General features: G+C 49.8%; 1 protein-coding gene across 1 annotated transcript; it reads left to right on the top strand.

Moving 5' to 3' along the window:
• Positions 1–99: 99 nt before the first annotated feature.
• On the top strand, positions 100–10,252 carry GABARAPL2 (GABA type A receptor associated protein like 2). Its single transcript, XM_040982353.1, has 4 exons — positions 100–242; positions 593–648; positions 1,616–1,788; positions 9,648–10,252. Exons 1-4 carry the CDS (start codon positions 209–211, stop codon positions 9,736–9,738), a joined length of 354 nt encoding a protein of 117 aa, XP_040838287.1. The 5' UTR covers positions 100–208; the 3' UTR covers positions 9,739–10,252.
• The last annotated feature ends 9,276 nt before the right edge of the window (positions 10,253–19,528 follow it).

The following is a 19,528-nucleotide window of genomic DNA, read 5'->3' as shown; positions in this document are numbered from 1 at the left end:
ACGCTGCTCGGCCCCGCCCCTTTCGTGCGGCCCCGCCCCCAGGGGCGCCGACTCTGCGGGCGGTGCCGGAAGCCCCGCCCCCCGCTGGTTGCTAGGCTCCGGCAGCCGGAAGTCCCGCCTGTCGTGTAGTGTCGCGGTCGTTGTTGTTGTGGTCGGTTTAGGTTATCTCCGCGGCTCCGAGAGCCGGCTCCATCCACTCCCCGCCGCCATGAAGTGGATGTTCAAGGAGGACCACTCTCTGGGTAAGCACTCGGGCCGCTGCGCGAGTCGCGGGGCGGCGGGCGGCGGGCGGGCCCCCTCCCCCCGGCTCGGGCCGCCCTGGGCCGGGTCGGGCGGGGCAGGTGCTGCGCTCCGGGCTCGGGTCTCCCGGGCTCGGGTCTTCCGGGCTCGGGCCGCCCGGACAGGCGTCCCCCGGCCTGGGGCGGCCCCTTCTCCGGGAGAATGGGGTCAGAGAACCGCGGTGGCGGAGACGCTCGGACGAGGGCCCGGGCTTGCGCAGGTCGCCCGGGGCCGGAGGACCGGGGAGGGCCTGGGGCCCGGAACCGGCCCGGCGGGCAGGCGCCGCAGTCATCCCGGTGTGTTTCCCTCCCAGAACACAGATGCGTGGAATCCGCGAAGATTCGAGCGAAATATCCCGATCGGGTTCCGGTGAGTGTTGGGGACTCCCCGCCCCCTCGGTCAGCTGTCACCCTTTGGCCGTGGCAGAACCGGGACACAGACCCCGGGCCATTGTACAGGCTCCAGCCCTGGTAGCAGTGGCCGCCGGGGGCTGGGCTGGTGCTAAATCTCCCGAGCTGATCTAGGCCAGTGAGCCGTCTGCAGCCCCAGGGCTCCCTGGCCAATTATGTAAGGAACAACAGGTCACCGCCACTTCGGGGATCGGGGGTTGGGGCTGGAGCGAGACGGGCACTCTGGGCTTGGAAGTGGCACTTGAATTTCATCTCTTTGCATGGCCTCTCCATCTGTCCCGGACTCCCAGTTCCCTTTACTCTCCCAGACCACGTCATCCTGCAGAGCTACGAAAATCCCCCTCTCTCTCCCACGCCTCCCATTACTTGGGGATGAGCTCGGGTCTGAGGAGAGCATTTCCGTAAACGGTATTGATCTGTGAAGGCCATCAGCGCCCTGGTATGGACGCTCTCTGCTTACGAGCGGTCCCTCTGGGGAGGCAGCTGGAGGGAAGGAGCCGAAAGCTGTTCTGAGGGAAGCAACAGGCTGGAGGAGCAGCCAGGGCCTGGCTGCCGGGGATGGCCAGGCCTGGCTGGTAGGCCACACGGTGTTCCGTGGGATCGGAATTCATCTGTAGTGTGAGGGTGGGTCCGGTCTGGGGTCCTGAAGGAAGGAGCTGCAGATGAAGCTCCAACTGCTGTCAGATCCTCCCAGGTAGAATGTGGAAAGAGCTGTTTCTTGTAGGCATGCTGGTCAGGACCCCAGACTTAAATGACCACAGAGGAGTCTGATTCTAACATACTGGTACTGATTCTAACACACGTCAGTTGCTAAGGATGTCTGCATAGCTTCTGGAGCCAGGGCATCTCATGTCAGGCTCTGCACTTTCCTGCCCACCATTCCCCCTGTAGGAAATCCAGTCTGGGACATCTCTTTGCTTTCCCAGGTGATTGTGGAAAAAGTCTCAGGCTCTCAGATCGTCGACATTGACAAGCGGAAGTACTTGGTTCCCTCTGACATCACTGTGGCTCAGTTCATGTGGATCATCAGGAAAAGGATCCAGCTTCCTTCTGAGAAGGCCATCTTCCTGTTTGTGGATAAGACAGTCCCACAGTCCAGGTGAGAGGTGTTTACTGCATGGGCCCTCCCCGATAGTTATCTGCTTGGTGGTTTAAGACAGTCAGTACTTGGGAGGCCTGAAGATCCAACCCCTGGCTCTGATTGGCAGCTGGGTTCTGTGGTCCCCGACACATGAGTTCCGAGGACAAAGACAGGGCTTTAATGAACAGGATGGCACAGTGGTTTAAGAAGGCAGGTTAAAGCCTAGACGGGGAGAAAGTAGGAAGAGGCCTACCCGAGTCTCCCCACCACTCTGGGAAGTAGCTGAGGCCTCACGTCCGCCTAAGCTGCAAGGGAGAACTAAGGTGACCGCTGAGGCTTCTCCGGTGGCGTGAAGTCAGCCCCTCTGCTGCTGTGGGGCTGTGGTGCCTGATCTTTAAGTCTGATGAATTGGCTGCTGTTCAGTCTCTCCACACCTTTCTCTGTACTGCCTCGGGCTCGGCCCATCACACTGCATGCTGCCTGGAACCAATCCTGGGAATTCAGGTCTAACTCCAGGTGTTGGAGTTCCCCTCTTTGGTATAACCGACAGCCCAGCCTTAGTCCCCCTGGAATGAGACACAAGGACTGGCTCAGTCTAAACTGGTCACTCTTCCTGTCACCGACGGGCACTTCTAGGCCCTGGGCCGGGATTCTGGCCCCCTCCATTTTGCTGCATGTGAATTCCTGGCCACATCTTACCTTACTGACCCAAGCTAGGTTTCAGATGATGCCTATGGAAGTAATCTTTGTAAAAGGGGAAGCCCTTGGAGCTGACCCAGTGTCCTTTTGAAAATCTGTGAAATACCCTGAAGAGGCTTAAGCCAAATTCCAGACCTTTTATCTCTTTAAGGTGGAAAGGTAGGTTTTGCTGGGATTTCCTTTCCCCATCTCCACTTACCTGTACTTCCTGGTATTTGGTGGAGAGCAAGGCAGGGAAGAAATGGCAGGCATCAGGTGAGCTTGCCGCCTTGGGCCCTTCCTATACAGTCCTCTGGGTGGTGTGTGCCTGCAGGTGCTCCTCCACACGGAGGCCTTGGGCCCTGAGGTCACTCCCTTCTGTGACCCTAGGTGGAGGCACACCTTCCCTGTGGTCTCCCGGTCTGGCTGCTCTCAACTTCTGCTTCCTCCTTGGAGGTAGCCTTGAAGCAGGGTGGGGGTGGGGAGTAGGAAACTAGATCATGACCTTGAGTTGATTTTCCTTAAATCTGAACCTCTGATACTTGAAAGAAATGAAGCATTAAGATTACTCAGTGTGCTCCACAGTAATCTAGCAATTACAATGGCTATGAGGTCTTACCAACTGCTCCTCCCCCTTGAGCCCTGAACTATAAATAGAATTGGAAATGAACTGTGTTTCTCAGGTCAGAGGCTGTTTCCTTGCCATTTTCTCTCCCCAGTTGCCTTTTCTATTGGAAGAGAATCTACCCTAAACAGAATGGCCAAGACCCTTGCCAGGATTTTAGGACAAACTGACCAAGACCCGAATGTCAGCCCCTGAAGGAATTAGGGGTGTTAGGAGCCTGTGCCCTTCTGCCCAGCCCCTCAGTTAATGACTTCTCACCCACACTTGAGGCAGCCATCTGAGGATTTTATTCTTACAAGCAAATTTGTTAGTAAACAGCAGTGGCATGTGACATCATCAGGCATTATGCAAATGTAATTACCCCACAGGCACAAAGTGCCACAGCTCTCCTCCAAGGGTGACTCAGCTCCTCCTCCACCCCAGGCAGTTCAGCAGCTTTTCTCAGCCTCCTCAGGATGTGTGGCACTTCCCTAACCTTCCCCCTGTGTGGAGAGTAGGGACAAGGTATCTCCAGACCTGTGGGAGCCTGCCCTCCTCTCACTGACTGGTCTGCAGGAGGATCACCATGCCCCAGTCTGGAGTCATGGACCAGTTACTTCACTCCTGAGGGGGACGCGGGCAGGTGCCACGCGAGCTGTTGTGATGACTGCGTAGTCTGTGTGAGACACTGGTCTTAGAAATAGAGGCCGAGGCAGGCCCAGTGAGTTTCACTTCTTGGTCCCAAGTTCTTGTTTTGTTGTAACTGTGAGGAATTTCAAGTGCCCTTTTCCATTCAGCATGGGATAACAGTTCTCTGCCTGGGTTCCTGTGGGACAATCAAGTGAGAACCATAAGGGGAAAAAGACCTTGGTAAGACAGAACTTGAGAAAGAGCATCAGTGTCCACATGTCCCAGTTGTGGCTTTATAGGGAACCCAGATCTGGCTCTATGTCCTTTGTTTAGCATGCACTTAAGCGCCAAGGTACTTCCTTGTTTAGAAAATTATTAAGAAAAATTTTCCGGATGTTGTATTTTGGTGTGGGGAAACATGTGATGTTTAAAATTATGGTATGTAGCTGCTTCTTGATTTTCAGAGTTAGGTATTCAATAGGGTTTGCTGTTCGGGTGCAGCAGGTGAAGCTGCTGCTTGTGATGCTGGCATCCCGTACTGGAGTTCAAATCTACTGCCAGGTCAAGACTACTCTGCTTCTGATTCAGCTTCCTCCTAGTGTACTTGAGAGGGCAGAAGAATATGGTCCAAGTGCTTGGACCCTTGCCTGTCATGAGGGAAGCCAGGGTGGGGTTCTTGCTCCTGGCTTTACCCTGGCTCAGACCTGGCTATTGAGACTCGGGAGTAAACCAGCAAATGGAAGAGCTCTGTTGCTCTTTCAAGTACTTAGTCTTTTTTTAAGAAGAGGGCTTAAGTCAAAGAACATGATATCTTGTGATCTATTCATCCTTTATGTAAAAATGCTTAAATGAGCACTTTTGACAATTTCTGGGTAAATACCTCTTCAGTATCAGTTTATATCAGAAAAATCTGGTAAAAAGAAACTACCATTGGTCAATTATTTTAGCATCTTGAGACTTCAGGGCCAGCGTAACTTTTCCAGGATCCGCAGTAGTGTTCATCGTCCTCTCCCTCACCCAACCCATCTTCCTCTGCTGGAGGAAAGTGGACTATGGGAACACACAGGCTCCTCAGCAGGTGGATTCCAGGTGTGCTCCTCAGGCAGGATCGCACAGCCTCCATGACTGACTTGTCTGTAGTCAAAGCCAAGAGTAGATGCTGCAAGGATAGGGGAATCCACTTGGTTGTATATAGGTCAGCTTCCTACAATTCATAGACTTTAGGAAGCAGAAAACTAATGCTTGCCCTCAGCAGCAGTAGATGAATGCTACTTGAACTTGTGTTGTTATTGGCTAGTTTCTCCATTGGAGAAATGGTTTTCCCTGGATCTGAGTGATCTTAAATGGAGAGGGGAGAGTAAGGCTTTTAGGAAGCAATTTCTGCTCACTGCACTAAGTATTTCACGGTCCTGTCTCATCTCAGATAGGCCTCACAGTTTTAACCTGCCATTGGCTTGTCTCATTTCTTTCTTCAGCCTCAGAGTTTGGAAGGAGGCAGTGCCCTGGTACCCAGAGCAGCAGCATCCTCAAATGAGTGTGTGTGGCAGTCCTTGGTGTCAGCAGCAGGAAGTGGGCAGGAGTACAGGAATTGGAGGTTATTTTTGAGCATCTTCTCCAGCCACCTCATGGTAACACAGGGAGGCTGCCTTGGCCACAGCACTGCTCCAGTGAGCAGGCCTGGGCAGTTCAGCATTGCAGATCCTGTAGAGTCGCTTCACTGCCTCAGGACCCGTGTCCCCTCAGCGTTTGTGTGGTCTGCTCAGAACCGTGCAGCCCAGGCCTTGCTACTCCGGGGGAAGCCCCTCTTCACAGAGGTTTGAGGCATGTGTCTTTGCTGATACACCAGCTGACTGCCAGCTAACTGGGGTCATGTTTACTGGCCCCCCTCCAAGCCTACAAGCACACTAGAGTGGGCCCAGCTTTTGGCGCTAGGCCATGGTAGTCTGACCCTTTTATGGCGGTCTGACACAGTAAAGCTATTCTCAAACCAGTGCACGGTACAGAAGAACTGTCTCATGGCAGCCGGAGAGGCCTCAGTGTGGCAGGTGTACCCCATTGGCAATATGAGTTCCCAAGCTCCTTGCCCCAGGGCTATCCCTAACTTAAGGACACAGTACTGCTGTCAGTTAAGTTTCCACAGGGGCTTCGAGACAGAAAAGGAGGGATGGTTTTGGACTCCCTACATCATTAGGCACACTGTCTGGCAGGTAGATGATGGGCTGTGAAGGAAAGACCTAAGACCTTGCTACACGGCCAGGGCTGTGGAGATGGGCAGCTGTGACTGCAATTGGGAGCTGGACAGCCAGGTGACTGCACACACATCGGTGTGTGCTAGAAGCACTGGTGCAAGGAAGACCAATGGCAGGAGTCACGAGGACTCCATGCCTTGCTGTGACTTGGCGGGGGCGTGTTGCTAGCACAATTCAGTGGTAAGAAAGCCTCCTAGCATTGTGACCTTGGGGAAATTATTTAACTTATCTGTGTCTCATCCAAGAACTATGAATTATGACAGTGCTCACTTTATGAAATTGTTGCAAGAATAAAGTTAATAGATTGTGTACTTAGAACAGTGCCTGATGATCAGTGTTTGCTATTATAATTAGGCTTTGTATTATCAGCTGCTTTAGCTGCCATGGTAGTGCTTAGATGCGTTGATGCACTTTAGTTTTTCCTTTTCTTTTTTTTTTTTTAATCAGAAAAAGGCAAATATACAGAAAGAAGGAGAGATAGAGAAGGATCTTCCATCTGCTGGTTCATTCCCCAAGGGTCACAACAGCCAGAGCTCAGCTGATCTAAAGCTGGGAGTCAGGAGCAGCTTCTGGGTCTCCCATGCAAGTGCAGGGTTCCAAGGCTTTGGCCCTTCCTCAATTGCTTTCCCAGACCACAAGCAAGGAGCTGGAAGGGAAATGGAGCAGCCAGGATACAAACCGACACCCATATGGGATCCTAGTGACTGCAAAGTGAGGGTTAGCCACTAGGTTATTGTGCCAGGCCCTTGAATTTTTCTTAAAGAGACTGTAGACTCTAAAGGTAGAAATGAAAGCCACATGACTTCAGGTCCTCTGTTCTGTCAGAGAGCAGGGTTCAGAGGCTCAGCCTGCTTTAGTGTCACCCCAATGGCTGCTCTTCACTTTGGCCCCACACCGAGTCTGGGAAGGATCGCCAGTGTTTATGACGCCCCTCAAAGATGTCTGTGTTAGCAGTGGGACTCAGAGTCAGTGCTCTGGGTCTCCAGCTTGTCAGGAAAAGAGCAGAAACACAGTCTGTCCAATGGAAGCAGAGCAGACATAAGCACCAAGGAGTGTCTGTCTTGGAATTGCACACAATGTCTGCTACTGCCTCTAAAACCATTTGATCATGGCAGAGGTGATACTCTTCCCCAGGGTCATCTTGGGGGATACGTGGTGGGAGAGCGCGAGTGGTGGGGTAGCCGTGGCTGTAGCTGTTCTCCCACCAGCCTCCTTCTGAGGTGTCGAGGCATTCTGAAGCAGCAGGTAGAGACCTTGAGCCCCTCAACTACAGGTTCAAATGTTTCTGCTGTTGCTGGCATCTCGCCACTTCCTGGTTTGTGCCCCTCCTTCTCAATCATGGAAAGAAGGGCATCAAGCATCTCTCTTCTCTACCCGCCTGCACAGGGATTCCACTTAGACACGTGAAGCATTCTGGTGCCTGGGTTGTGCCTCCAGAGATGCCAGTTTGACTGGTCCGGGGTGGAGCTTAGGCCTGAGATTTTAAAGTTCCCTGGTATCGTGATGTGCAGCCGTGGTAAAATCGCCACTGCAGGGGCTCTCTCGAATCTGGGGCTCTCTCGAACCTGGGTTTCTCTCCATATGTCACTTCAGCATCTAGAAGCCTCAGTAAAAAAGTAAAAATGGGTATTGTGAAATATTGTGTGTAATTCACACAGAACATCCCAGTTCATATTAGCCTTATTTCAAGTGCTGAACGTAGCTGGCAGCTACTGAGCTGTCAACAGGAACTTAGACTGTGCCGTCCTACAGAGTGGTTACTTTACAAACTCCAGGTTAAGAAATCCTCCCGGAGCTTTGTGTTTTTTAGAGACTTTGCTGATGGCAGGCCATTTCATATTCACACCTCCACACTGTTCTTTAATCGTTCATCTTCCCACACAGCCATGCAAAGTGAAACTTAGAAGTGAGGCAAGAAGAATAGGAAAGGAAAAGCTCACCCTTGCTCACTGACCTGTGAGCCTGCTGGCATGTTGGTCTGACACACTACCCACCAGGAGGAAAGCTGCATGGGACAACCATCGCTTCCCCCAGTCCAGACTCTGGACCCTTCTCTGTCCTGCCCCTGGCCCTTGGCCATCAGCTGTGACCTGTCTCAGAGCGTGACTTGAGATACTTTGAGTCAGCTCTCACACCGTGCGTCTCACTGCTAGTTCCAGTTTCTCTCACCACTCATGGTCACACTGCATTCACCACAACTCCCCCCAAGTAGTAATCATGTGCCAGGGCTTGCCTGGGCTTCCGGTGTTACTAGTCTCACTCTGGAGCCAGGATAACTCCGTTTCATGGCAGAGTTGGGTTAGATCTCCTCCGCTACAGTCTCACAGCTCAGGGAAAGCCAGCTTTCCACCCACATGTTTAGCTTGAGGAATGTCTATTTCTGAAGGCTTCTTTGGAGCTCACATAAAATGGGAGTTTTTTCCTATGATGTGAGAATTAGCTTCTCTTTGGTGATGCTTATACAGATTTCTGAGTGACTACATGAATCCACTGCTACCTTTCATGGTAAGTATAAATTATGACTTTTCAGGTAGATTGGCCTGAAGGAGAAGAGCGCGCATGTGTTGTTTACAGGGTTCTTCCCTCTGGGTGCGCCTCCTGGGCCCCCTGTGCTTAGTGTTGGTTTTCCACGTCCTTACTACTTGAACGGCATTCAGGAGAGGTGAGCTTTGTGGTGCATGCCACAGCCGCCACCGGGGATGCCTGCTCCACTGCCAGTCCAGCAGCAGGTGATGGCGTCAGTGCTTGAACTCCTCCTCCCGCATGAAATCCAGAGGGAGTTCCTGTTTCCCAGTTGTGGTCTGGTCCAGACTGGGCTGTGGGAGAATTTGGGGAGTGAAACAGCATAGTGAGATCTTTCTACTAACTGCTTTCCAGCTAAATCTTTGTTTAAATAAAAGGCATTCGGGAACAGCGTTTACCTTACTCGTGCAAGGGTCTGTTCCCGACTGCTGCTTTCTGTCAGTGCAGATCCTGGGAGGCAGTGGTGATGGCTCAAGGGCCTGGGTGTCTGTCACTGCTGTGGGAGACCTTGATTTTGTCCCTGGCTTTGGCTATGGCCCAGGCTACCAGGACACTGCAGGCATCTGGTGAGTGAACTGGTAGGAGCTTATCTGCATTTCTCAGAATAAGGAAATAAATAAATAGGTGCAGATTGCTAGCTTACTTAGTGAAATGGTCCTCCTTTTGGGCTGGAGGTTACAGACGTTGGTCTGTTGATTCCTAAATTGTCCCAGTTTCTACCTGGCTTCGCATCCCTTTCTTTCTTCCTTTCTTTCTGATTTATTTTTATTGGAAAGTCAGATACACAGAGAGGAGAGACAGAGAAAGATCTTCCATCCGATGATTCACTTCCCAAGTAGCTACAACAGCTGGAGCTGCACCAGTCCGAACCCAGGAGCTCGGTGCCTTTTCTGGGTCTCCCACGCGGGTCCCAAGGCTTTGGGCCGTCCTCAACTGCTTTCTCAGGCCACAAGCAGGGAGCTGGAAGGGAAGTGGGGCTGCCATGATTAGAACTGGCACCCATATCTTATCCTGGCATGTTTAAGACGAGTACTTTAACCACTAGGCTACCATGCTGGGCCCTCCACATCTCTTTCTTAAAATGGGATTATGGGCCACAACATTGCTTTTACTACCTATCACTCAGAATCATGTTTGTTATCTCTGACACCTGGACTCCAATTTTCAATAATGCTTTGTTTTTCTCTCTCAAGCCTAACTATGGGACAGCTTTATGAGAAGGAAAAAGACGAAGATGGATTCTTGTATGTGGCCTACAGCGGAGAGAACACTTTCGGCTTCTGAGGGCCAGGCCGGGCGAGGTGCGCCGTTTCCTGCTTGTGTATCTTGTAAATAGCTGGCCGTTTTCAGTTAAACCAGAATCTCTTCACAGACCTGTTAGTGCGTTTGTAACTGGATTTATTTCTTAATATATTGGAAGGTTTTGTTTCCTTAGATTAGTAAATTATCATACAGAGTTTTATTTTGAGTTTTTTTTGTGTGCACTGTCTTCATGGCTATACTGTCCAGGGAACTTATTCCTCTGGGAATCATATTTAATAAAGATATTTCCATATTGAAGTGAGGTAGGTGTTGTATTAAAGTGAAAGGAAAGGAGATGATACATTTATTCTGGATTATGTTTGAAGTGTTAGATGGCTAAGTATTAAAAGCATCCAAATTAAATCCTTAGCAATCAGAACACTTGCTTCACTAGATTTTGCCAACTGCCAATCATGTTGGACTGAGCTAAACCTGTTCCTCTTTCTGAAACTATGAAAATAAATAATTAACAATAAAATTTCCTCTTATAAAGGCATTGCTGTGTGACCATGTCCTTTGTTCACCTTCATTTGGATGGGTGAGAGAAGTGGCTCCTGTGTCTGCCCAGCCAGGAGGAGGGCTTTGGAGGGGTCCTGGCTGCAGAGCCATGGACAGGAAGCAGTAAATGATGGCTGCCTTCATGTAGTTCTTGATTTAAGAGGCTGTATAACCGGACACAGTGGGACTCACTCCCCAAGTGACCACAATGGCCGGAGCTGCGCTGATCCGAAGCCAGGAGCCAGGAACTTCCTCCAGATCTCGCACGCAGGTGCAGGGTCCCAAGGCCCTGAGCTGTCCTCAACTGCTTTCCCAGGCCACAAGCAGGGAGCTGGATGGGAAGTGGAGCTGCTGGGATTAGAACCAGTGCCCATATGGGATCCTGGTGCCATTCAAGGCGAGGATTTTAGCCGCTAGGCCATGCTGCCGGGGCCCAAGTAAACGACTTTAAACTCATAATATTATTACACAAATCTCCTGAAAACTCATAATTAAAACTTTTAGTAAGTTAAAAGCAAAATTCTATTTCTTTCATTTGATAAAAGGAACCAGTAGGCAATCTATAGTGGACTGTATTGTACAAGTTTACAGTAAACAAGGCAGTGTGATATCAACAATGAGATAGACAAACAGGAACAGAAACCAGAACATGTTTCCCTATGTGTGAAACATGTCAGAAATAGCATGACAGACGGCTAAGGGAATAAACTAGTCAACACATGCAAAGGGCACGTGACAGCTGGCTACTTACAGATTACAAAATTCTAGAGGTAGTCTCATTAGCAATGGCAATTAACAGACATCTAAGACCTTCATGGAGAAAAACAATGAAGTACTGAAGTACACACAGACCGCCTACTTTAAGGAGCTATACCAACATGCCAAGAGTACCCAGAATCATAAAAACATACATTCATTAGTTTGAGTTTGATAAAATTTACAAAAATCCTAGATTTTAAAATCTGCCAATTGAGTCTAAACTCCACCAAAAGAACAAGGAACCAAGAATAATTGAGAGTGCTAACAAAGGCAACCTGGAAGACTTAGCAGAGAGTATGGAATGATCTGGAAGCAACAGCAATTTAGATGTCAAGTGATTCGGAGAGAGAAGACAGTGGGACACAGCAGAAAGATCCACGTTCCAAAGCTAACAGCGATGCGTGGAAGAGAACGTCATCTAGTTGATCCATGACTCTACACCTGATTTGGTATATTTTTGTATATTTTTATGCTTATGTCATAGATGAATTTGAGGTGAATTAAAAGTGTAAATGTGGAAAGAGCAAAACTAAGAGTTTCTGACACTGGAGTAGAGGCAGCGCTCAGGAAAGGAAAGAAACCATCATGGCAAAGACTAATATGGACATTAAAAGAAACTTCTGCACAGACAGGCACTGTAAACAAAGTCATAGATAGGGTAAAAACACTTTAAATATAAACTAGTATACAGAATAAGAAATGTGATCAGAAAGACAAGCTGGTATAAAACAGCAGCATATTTAAACCCCACGAGAGGGAGGACATAAAGGGTCAGAAATGAAAAAAAAACTTACCTCATGAAAGGCCACTCTGTATGTTGCACTTCTACCAATTCCAGCGTGTGCCACTTGCTAGCCCAGAATCCACTTGTGGGTATGTATGCTAGAAATATCCCCAAACATGATAGAAATATGCGTAAGAATTATAACCTTGTTCATAAGAGTAAAGATATGAAAACCAACTGAAAAAATATGGGAGTGTTTTTATTATTTTATTTATAAGCCAAATGTGAAAATCAACAGCCACCGTGGAAGATACTAAACCCTGGCACACAAGCGTACCCCTTGCCCTTCATGTGACCACCGCGTGTCCTCAGGCATTGCGGCCACAAAAGAGCTGTATCCACGCTTGTTAGGCCTGTGTTCTGTTCCAGGTAGTCAGACAGCCACTGAGCCTCCAGCACCATCACTGTGCCAGGCACTGTGCTGCCCCCAGGCCAAAGGGTAAGGCCAGTCATGCTGCTCCTTGACTGGCACCTCAGTCTGAGGTGTGTCTTCCACGGTGGCCTGGGAGTCTTTGGAGAATTTGGAAGGAGATAAATGTTCTTATTCTCAAAAGATGTACTTGTCCTTAGAATGAATGGCAGGAAGCTTTAAAAAGCACAATGCCTTTTTTCATCATTATTTTGCCTGGGAGAAAACCAACCAGGAAGGCTAAGCCACAAGTTAGGTGGGAGGATGTATGTGTTCCCCTGTAATCAACAGCTCTGCCTCCTTGCTTCAGCCCCAGAGACAAGCTGCGGTTCCAGAAGGATGGAACAGGGTGTGTGAGCAAATGTGCAAGCACCCACGGAGGGAGACTGCCTGCTGGGTTTCTCCTGCCGACAACTTCCTACATTTAGCAATGAGAACATAGCAAATTGGGAATAGCAGATTAGGGAAAATGATTTCTTAATTAATTAGGAAGAGTGATAAAGACGGATCCTCCACTTGTGGGTCACTCCACGACAGTTGAGGCAGGGGCCAGACTGAACCCAGGAGTTTGAAACTCCCATTTGGGTATCTGGTGTGGGCGGCAGTTGGGTTTGAGTGATTCAAGAACCTGAGCTGTCCAATGTGACTTCTCAAGGTCATTAGCAGGGAGTTGGAACTTGAATCAGCATTCTGGTTGGGGATGCAAGTATCCCAAGCACCAAGCAACCTACTGCACTGTGGTACCTGCTCATAAAAGGAGTCCCTTCTGAGCTCAGTCCTGCAGTGACAAGTGGGCCGCAGTCCTATGTGGCAGTGGCCTCACACCTGGGCTGTACAGTTTCATCTCCTCTCCACAACCCCACTGCCAAAGGAGAGAACCCGGTGGGCTGAGAAAGCAGTGACCCACCCAAGACCATACAAACAGTGCATTCTGGAGCCACAGCTAGGCCATGGCACCGGGCCCAAAATATTCTTAAGATTTGGCAATAATCGGGCCCGGCGCGGTGGCGCAAGTGGTTAAGTCCTCGCCTTGCACGCCCAGGATCCCATATGGGCGCCGGTTCTAATCCCGGCAGCCCTGCTTCCCTTCCAGCTCCCTGCCTGTGGCCCGGGAAGGCAGTCGAGGACGGCCCAAAGCTTTGGGACCCTGCACCCGCGTGGGAGACCCGGAAGAGGCTCCTGGCTTCGGATCGGCATAGTATCGGCCCGTTGCGCTCACTTGGGGAGTGAATCATCGGATGGAAGATCTTCCTCTCTGTCTCTCCTCTCTGTATATCCGCCTTTCCAATGAAAAATAATAAAAATAAATCTTTAAAAAAAAAAAAAAAGATTTGGCAATAATCAGGGCCCAGCGCGGTGGCCTGGTGGCTAAAGTATTTGCCTTGAACATGCCGGGATCCCATATGGGCACCGGTTCTAGTTCTAGTAGCCCTACTTCCCATCCAGATCCCTGCTTGTGGCCTGGGAAAGCAGTACAGGATGGCCCAAAGCCTTGGGACCCTGCACCCGCGTGGGCTCCTGGCTTCGGGTGGGCTCAGCTTCACCCGTTGCAGCCACTTGGGGAGTGAATCATCGGACAGAAGATCTTCCTCTCTGTCTCTCCTCCTCTCTGTATGTCTGACTTTGTAATAAAAATAAACAAATCTTAAAAAGATTTGGTTGGGCCCAGCAGCATGGCCTAGTGGCTAAAGTCCTCACCTTGAACGCACCAGGATCCCATATGGGCGCCAGTTCTAATCTTGGCAGCTCCACTTCCCATCCAGCTCCCTGCTTGTGGCCTGGGAAAGCAGTTGAGGATGGCTCAAAGCTTTGGGACCCTGCACCGTGTGGGAGACCTGGAGGAAGTTCCTGGCTCCTGGCTCCGGATCGGCATAGCATCGGCCGTTGCGGTCACTTGGGGAGTGAATCATTGGACGGAAGATCTTCCTCTCTCTCTCCCCTCCTCTCTGTATATCTGACTTTCCAATAAATAAATAAATCTTTAAAAAGGATTTGGCAATAATTAGAACGAAAAACAACAAAAAAAGTCTCCTTTTTGGACAGGAAATACATTTTCCAGTTCACTTTTGCCCACTTTCTTTGTTGAACTTTCTTCTCCTGAAAATAAGGATTTTGCACTATCATTTAACATACATTCAGAACAGAATTCCCCAGTCTACACAATCAATCAACTTTTTGTTGGCCCTTGTCTGTTTGGGCAACAAAATGTCCTGACAGCTAATAACAAATTTATTTCTCATAGTTTTTGAGGCTGGGAATTCCAAGATCAAAGTGATGGCAGATCTGGTGTCTAACAAGTCATCTTGCTATTTCCCCTCATGCCCATAGGGCTGGGGAATCTTTCTGGGTTCCCCTTCACAAGAACATGAACACCATTCCTGAGGGCTCTGCCCTCCAGGCTTAGTCCTTCCCTAAGGCCGGCACACTGAGCAGCCCTCCCTCACCTGTGGCTGTATAGTCTGTGCCTGCCTTAGCCCATGCCCCCTCTTCTCCCTGCCAGCTGGTTTCTCAGCCCTGCAGTTACTGACAAGGAGCCCAGAAGGATGCTTCGGGTGGCCCCAAGTAGGCTGAGGAACCAAAGCACAGCACGGAGCAGTGGCTGGACAGGTGCCCTGTGCATGGCCCCTGAGGACCCTTGGGAGAGGGATGCATGCACAGAAACACGGGGAAGGAAGAGGAAGGTCCTGACAGACATCAAGAATAGCTCCTTCATTCTCCCAATGAATCAGATCAAATTCAAACAGGCAAAATGCAATTGTTTATCCACTGCTGGGTAAAGCTTGGGGCTGCCCAAGGCATCATTTCTCACATTTCATGAGAGGCTACACAGAAAGGTCTTGTTGAACTGAAGGAAGATGCTGAGCATGGGCTCTGGGTCAGGTTCATTTCACCACCAAGGGACAGGTGTACTGCTCCCGTGGAGCTGTGGCCGGTTTCAATGTGCTTTCACTTTGGGCTGCTGGGGCCGAGGCCAGCACTGCGTCTATTGTGAGCTCTTCCCCAGACTAGCATTTGGCAGCCTGGGACCCTGCTCTGCGTGGTCCTCTGCCTCTGCTTTTTCTCTTGTCTGGTTACTTTCCTTCCTGTGGTTACTGATGAGCTGTGCTGTTGTGGCTCAGCTCTAGGGGCTCACCCTATCCCTGCACAAGCTCCACACCCACATTCAGAGGCCAGCTTGCAAGAGGAAGACAGAAGTTGCTCCCAGCGCTCTCTGGAACCTGCCATGCCGGGAGCCATATGTGTCTCACAGCACGCACGGCTGCAGCTTCCTCTGCCGCTCGGCATGGTGCATTCAGGCAAGGACTGTTGGGAGCAAGCCCATCTTTCAGTTAAAAACAACTGAACAGCCTCACGGCTGGGACCTCATTTCGTAGAAGAGATAAGAGGCTAGACATCACGAATGACTCTGCCCACAACCATGTAAGAAATCAGTGATAAAGTTGTTACCAGAACATAATCACTTAACATCTAGAATGCAAGTTTATTCTACTGTACCAAGTAACTGTTAAGGAATATGATGCTACACATTTTAAATGGAAGTATTGGGGGCCAACATCATGGTATAGCTGGTTAAGCCACTACCTGCAATGGTGGCATCCCATAAAGGTACTGGTCCAAGGCCCAGGTATTCTATTTCTGATCTAACTCCCTGCTAATGAACCTAGGAAAGCATCTGTGGATGACATAAGTGTTTGGGCACCTGCAGCCATGTTGGAGACCCAGATGAAGCTCCTAACTCCTGGCTTCAGCCTGGGTCAGCCCTAGCCACTGTGGCAATTTGCAGAGTGAACCTGTGGATAGAAGATTTCTTGTTGGGCCCAGCGGCGTGGCCTAGTGGCTAAGATCCTCACTTTGAATGTGCCGGGATCCCATGTGGGCACTGGTTCATATCCCAGGAGCCCCGCTTCCCATCCAGCTCCCTGCTTGTGGCCTGGGAAAGTAGTTGAGGATGGCCTAAAGCTTTGGGACCCTGCACCTGTGTGGGAGACCCAGAAGAGGTTCCTGGTTCCCAGCTTCGGATCGGTGCAGTACCAGCCGTTGCGCTCACCTGGGGAGTGAATCATCAGACAGAAGATCTTCCTCTCTGTCTCTCCTCCTCTCTGTATATCTGACTTTCCAATAAAAACAAATCTTACCAAAAAAATCTCTTCTAACTTTGCCGTTCAAATAAATTATAAAAACACTTAAAAAAAGGAATCATACTTATGCAATAAAGCACACAGATCTTAAGTGTGCTCCTTAATAAATTCTGACAAACATTCACATACCTGCAACCCATAAACGCTCTGTTAAAAACCTTCCTTCCACTCCAGCCTCTGCTCCCTCCCATGCTAAACCTCATGACAGTTACCACTGCTCTGACTTCTGTCTACTTGGATCTGCTCTGGGGCTCCAGGTGGAAGGGATAAAAACTGAACCCATACGACTGCCGGGAGCCCTGCCACGTCTCTACACAATCTTCCTCTCACTGTCGGAGCACAGATCTGCACATTTGTTCTGGGTCCATCTGCACAGGCTGACGGAGGTCGGCCTCAGCCCCACAGGCCCATTTAGATTGATCGGATGCCCGCTTACAGGATGCCAAAGCTAACTGCAATTCCTCCATCTGTGGTGTAAACAAGAGCTCTTCTGCCTGGAGACTGAAGGTGCTCCAAAACATCTCTCCCTGGCTCCTGAGTTGAGCCCTTCCTTCGGGGAGCTGCCTCTGTGTCTGTGGAAAGATTTGCCTGAGCCCTTGGAAGTGAGCACAGGGATGTCATTTTTCTACTGGGCACTGCTTTCTGGTTTCCATAACTGTTCTGTTGCACTGGGACTCATTGTTAATGGTTCATCTGGAGCTCCCAGAGAGAAACCATCACAGGAAGGCAGGGGCAGTTGAAATGGTAACACTGACCCTGCCATTTAACCAGCCAGGAAGGGAACTAGGCTTCACTAACTGGCAAACTTCAGTTACAATTTTCTTGGAACATCATCTTAAAGCCAATAGATGTCGCCAAGGCCCAGGCAGCTTTCCACCAGCCACAGACACAACGGGATCGGACAGGGCCTGTGTTGCTTCTGCCCAGAGGCCCCGGCGGTCAGGGCAGGTCATTTGCTCCACAGGAGCTCCATTTCCCCAGACAGTGAGCTCATGCTTGGCCCTGATACATTCATCCATAAAACAAGGCTTTTAACTGCAGGCTCTGGAGCACTGGAAATGAGTTAAATCAAGCCAAGTTTTAAAGATTCTAGGAAAAGAAAAACACGCATACCTACGGTCGTTGTGTTAGAACCGATTTAGGAATCCAGAACAAAGCAGCAACCAATCTCAAAGCATCTCAAATCTGTTTCCCTGAAAGAGCCAAATTCCAGAAAGTGCTTTGTTTGTAGAAAGACCATTCTGCAGAACTGGGATCAGAGGCAGTTTTGTATGACTATCAGATTGAAACAAATATGTAACCACACACACACACACACACACACACACACACACACACACACACACACGGGTGTCCATATGGGATGTTAGGGTGTTAGTGCTGCAGGTGGCCGATTATGCCACCAGCTGGCTCCAATATTCCTTAATTTTTGAAAATTTAAGGGACTAGGCTGTAAGGAGTGGCTCGAACATCCCTCCATCCTGGGCTCAGGGCCCCTGGGGTGCCAGCTTACAGTAAATCCCTTAGGTTTTGGCCCCCTTAAGGCTTAGTGACCTTCAGGTTCAAGCCAAGCAGTCCATCAATTCTGAGGTATTTATCCCTGTCTCACCTGCAGCAGCACCTGCCAGTCCCTGAGCCCACACTCCCCATTCCCACCGAGGCTGTACAGCTGCCTCTGCCCTTTGTTCTCTCTTCTTCCTGTGCTCTCTCTGCTTTGCTCTTCTCTTTGTGTCTCTCTGCTCCCGCCTGCTCCATGGCTACCTCCCCCGCTGAAATAAAGACCTCCTTCAGTGAATTACTGCGACTGGCTTTTGGGTTTGTAGCAAAAAAGCTAACACAGGTATTGTGAGGCAGCACCTGTCACTGTCATTGCTTGTGATGCTCACACCCCAAATCGCAGTGGCAGGTTCAGTTTGGCTCCCAGTGGCTCTACTTCTTTCTTTCTTTATTTAAATAATTCTTTATTTTTCATGACACACTTCCTTAGGCTCAGGGATTTCCCCTTCCAGCCTCCCCCACTCCCTCTCCCCTCAACCCAGTTGCTCCACTCCAGACGCGGCTTCCTGCTAAGGCAGCAGAAGACGGCTCGACTGACAGGACCCCCAACAACCTACATGGGAGGCTGAGATGGAATTCTGGGTTCCTCGCTTCAGCTTGCCCAGTGCTGGCTGTTGTGTCACATGGGGGAATGAACTAGCCACCAAAGGTATTTTTCAGATAGATGAAAATAAACACTTGAAAGACTTAAGAACACACATTTACACAAAAATGTTTCCATGAATGACCAAAACAGGTTCAACATAAAAGCCAAAAAGTAGAAATAATCCAATGTCAGGACTGATCAGACAAGATGCTTAGCGAAGAAATGATTTTATTAAACTACAGAGCAGCCATCACCCACGTTTTTAGGGTAGGCACCTTGTCTAAGAACATACAGATTTCTAAGTCCCCAGGAGCCAGGCTGTCAAAGGTCCTGTTACAAAGGCCAGGACATGCAAGCCTTTGTTAATCACTGTCTTGAGTGGGTCTAACAGCCTCCAGGGGTGGTTCTCCTGTGCTAGCCCTCTTTCTTTCTTCTTCAGATTTTTAAATTTTAATTGCAAAGATATACATAGAGGAGGAGAGACAAAGAGGAAGATCTTTCATTTGATGGTTCACTCCCCAAGTGACTGCAACAGCCAGTGCTGTGCCAATCCGAAGCCAGGAGCCAGGAACTTCCTCCAGGTCTCCCACATGGGTGCAGGGTCCCAAAGCCTTGGGCCATCCTTGACTGCTTTCCCAGGCCACAAGCAGGGAGCTGGATGGGAAGTGGAGCTGCTGGGATTAGAACCGGCGCCCATATGGGATCCTGGTGCGTTCAAGGTGAGGACTGTAGCCGCTAGGCCACGCCACCGGGACCATGTTAACGCTCTTGAAGAGAGCCAAGAGGAAGAGGAACACGGTGATTTACAACCTGCAGAGGGAGGGGAGGAGGTAGCTGGAGGCAGACCTGAAAGAGACAGCACTGGGACTTGCTTGTTCCAAGATGAACCATCACACCAGATGTTCTTTTTTCTTTTTTAGATTTTTTTTTTTAATTGGAAAGTCAGATATACAGAGAGGAGGAGAGACAGAGAGGAAGATCTTCCGTGCGATGGCTTACTCTCCAAGTGGCCGCAACGGCCAGAGCTGTGCCGATTAGAA

This window comes from Ochotona curzoniae, unplaced genomic scaffold (assembly GCF_017591425.1).
Source record: "Ochotona curzoniae isolate NIBS_2020 unplaced genomic scaffold, NIBS_Ocur_1.0 contig_3622, whole genome shotgun sequence".
In the NCBI taxonomy this organism is placed as follows: Eukaryota; Metazoa; Chordata; class Mammalia; order Lagomorpha; family Ochotonidae; genus Ochotona; species Ochotona curzoniae.
This window is presented reverse-complemented; position numbering and strand designations above follow the sequence as displayed.

Bases quoted from the DNA above. Each gene is read 5' to 3' on its own strand.
- GABARAPL2 (XM_040982353.1), top strand. From the start codon at position 209: ATGAAGTGGATGTTCAAGGAGGACCACTCTCTGG. The intron at 243-592 runs GTAAGCACTCGG...TTTCCCTCCCAG, and splicing joins CAAGGAGGACCACTCTCTGG to AACACAGATGCGTGGAATCC. The intron at 1,789-9,647 runs GTGAGAGGTGTT...TTCTCTCTCAAG, and splicing joins AAGACAGTCCCACAGTCCAG to CCTAACTATGGGACAGCTTT.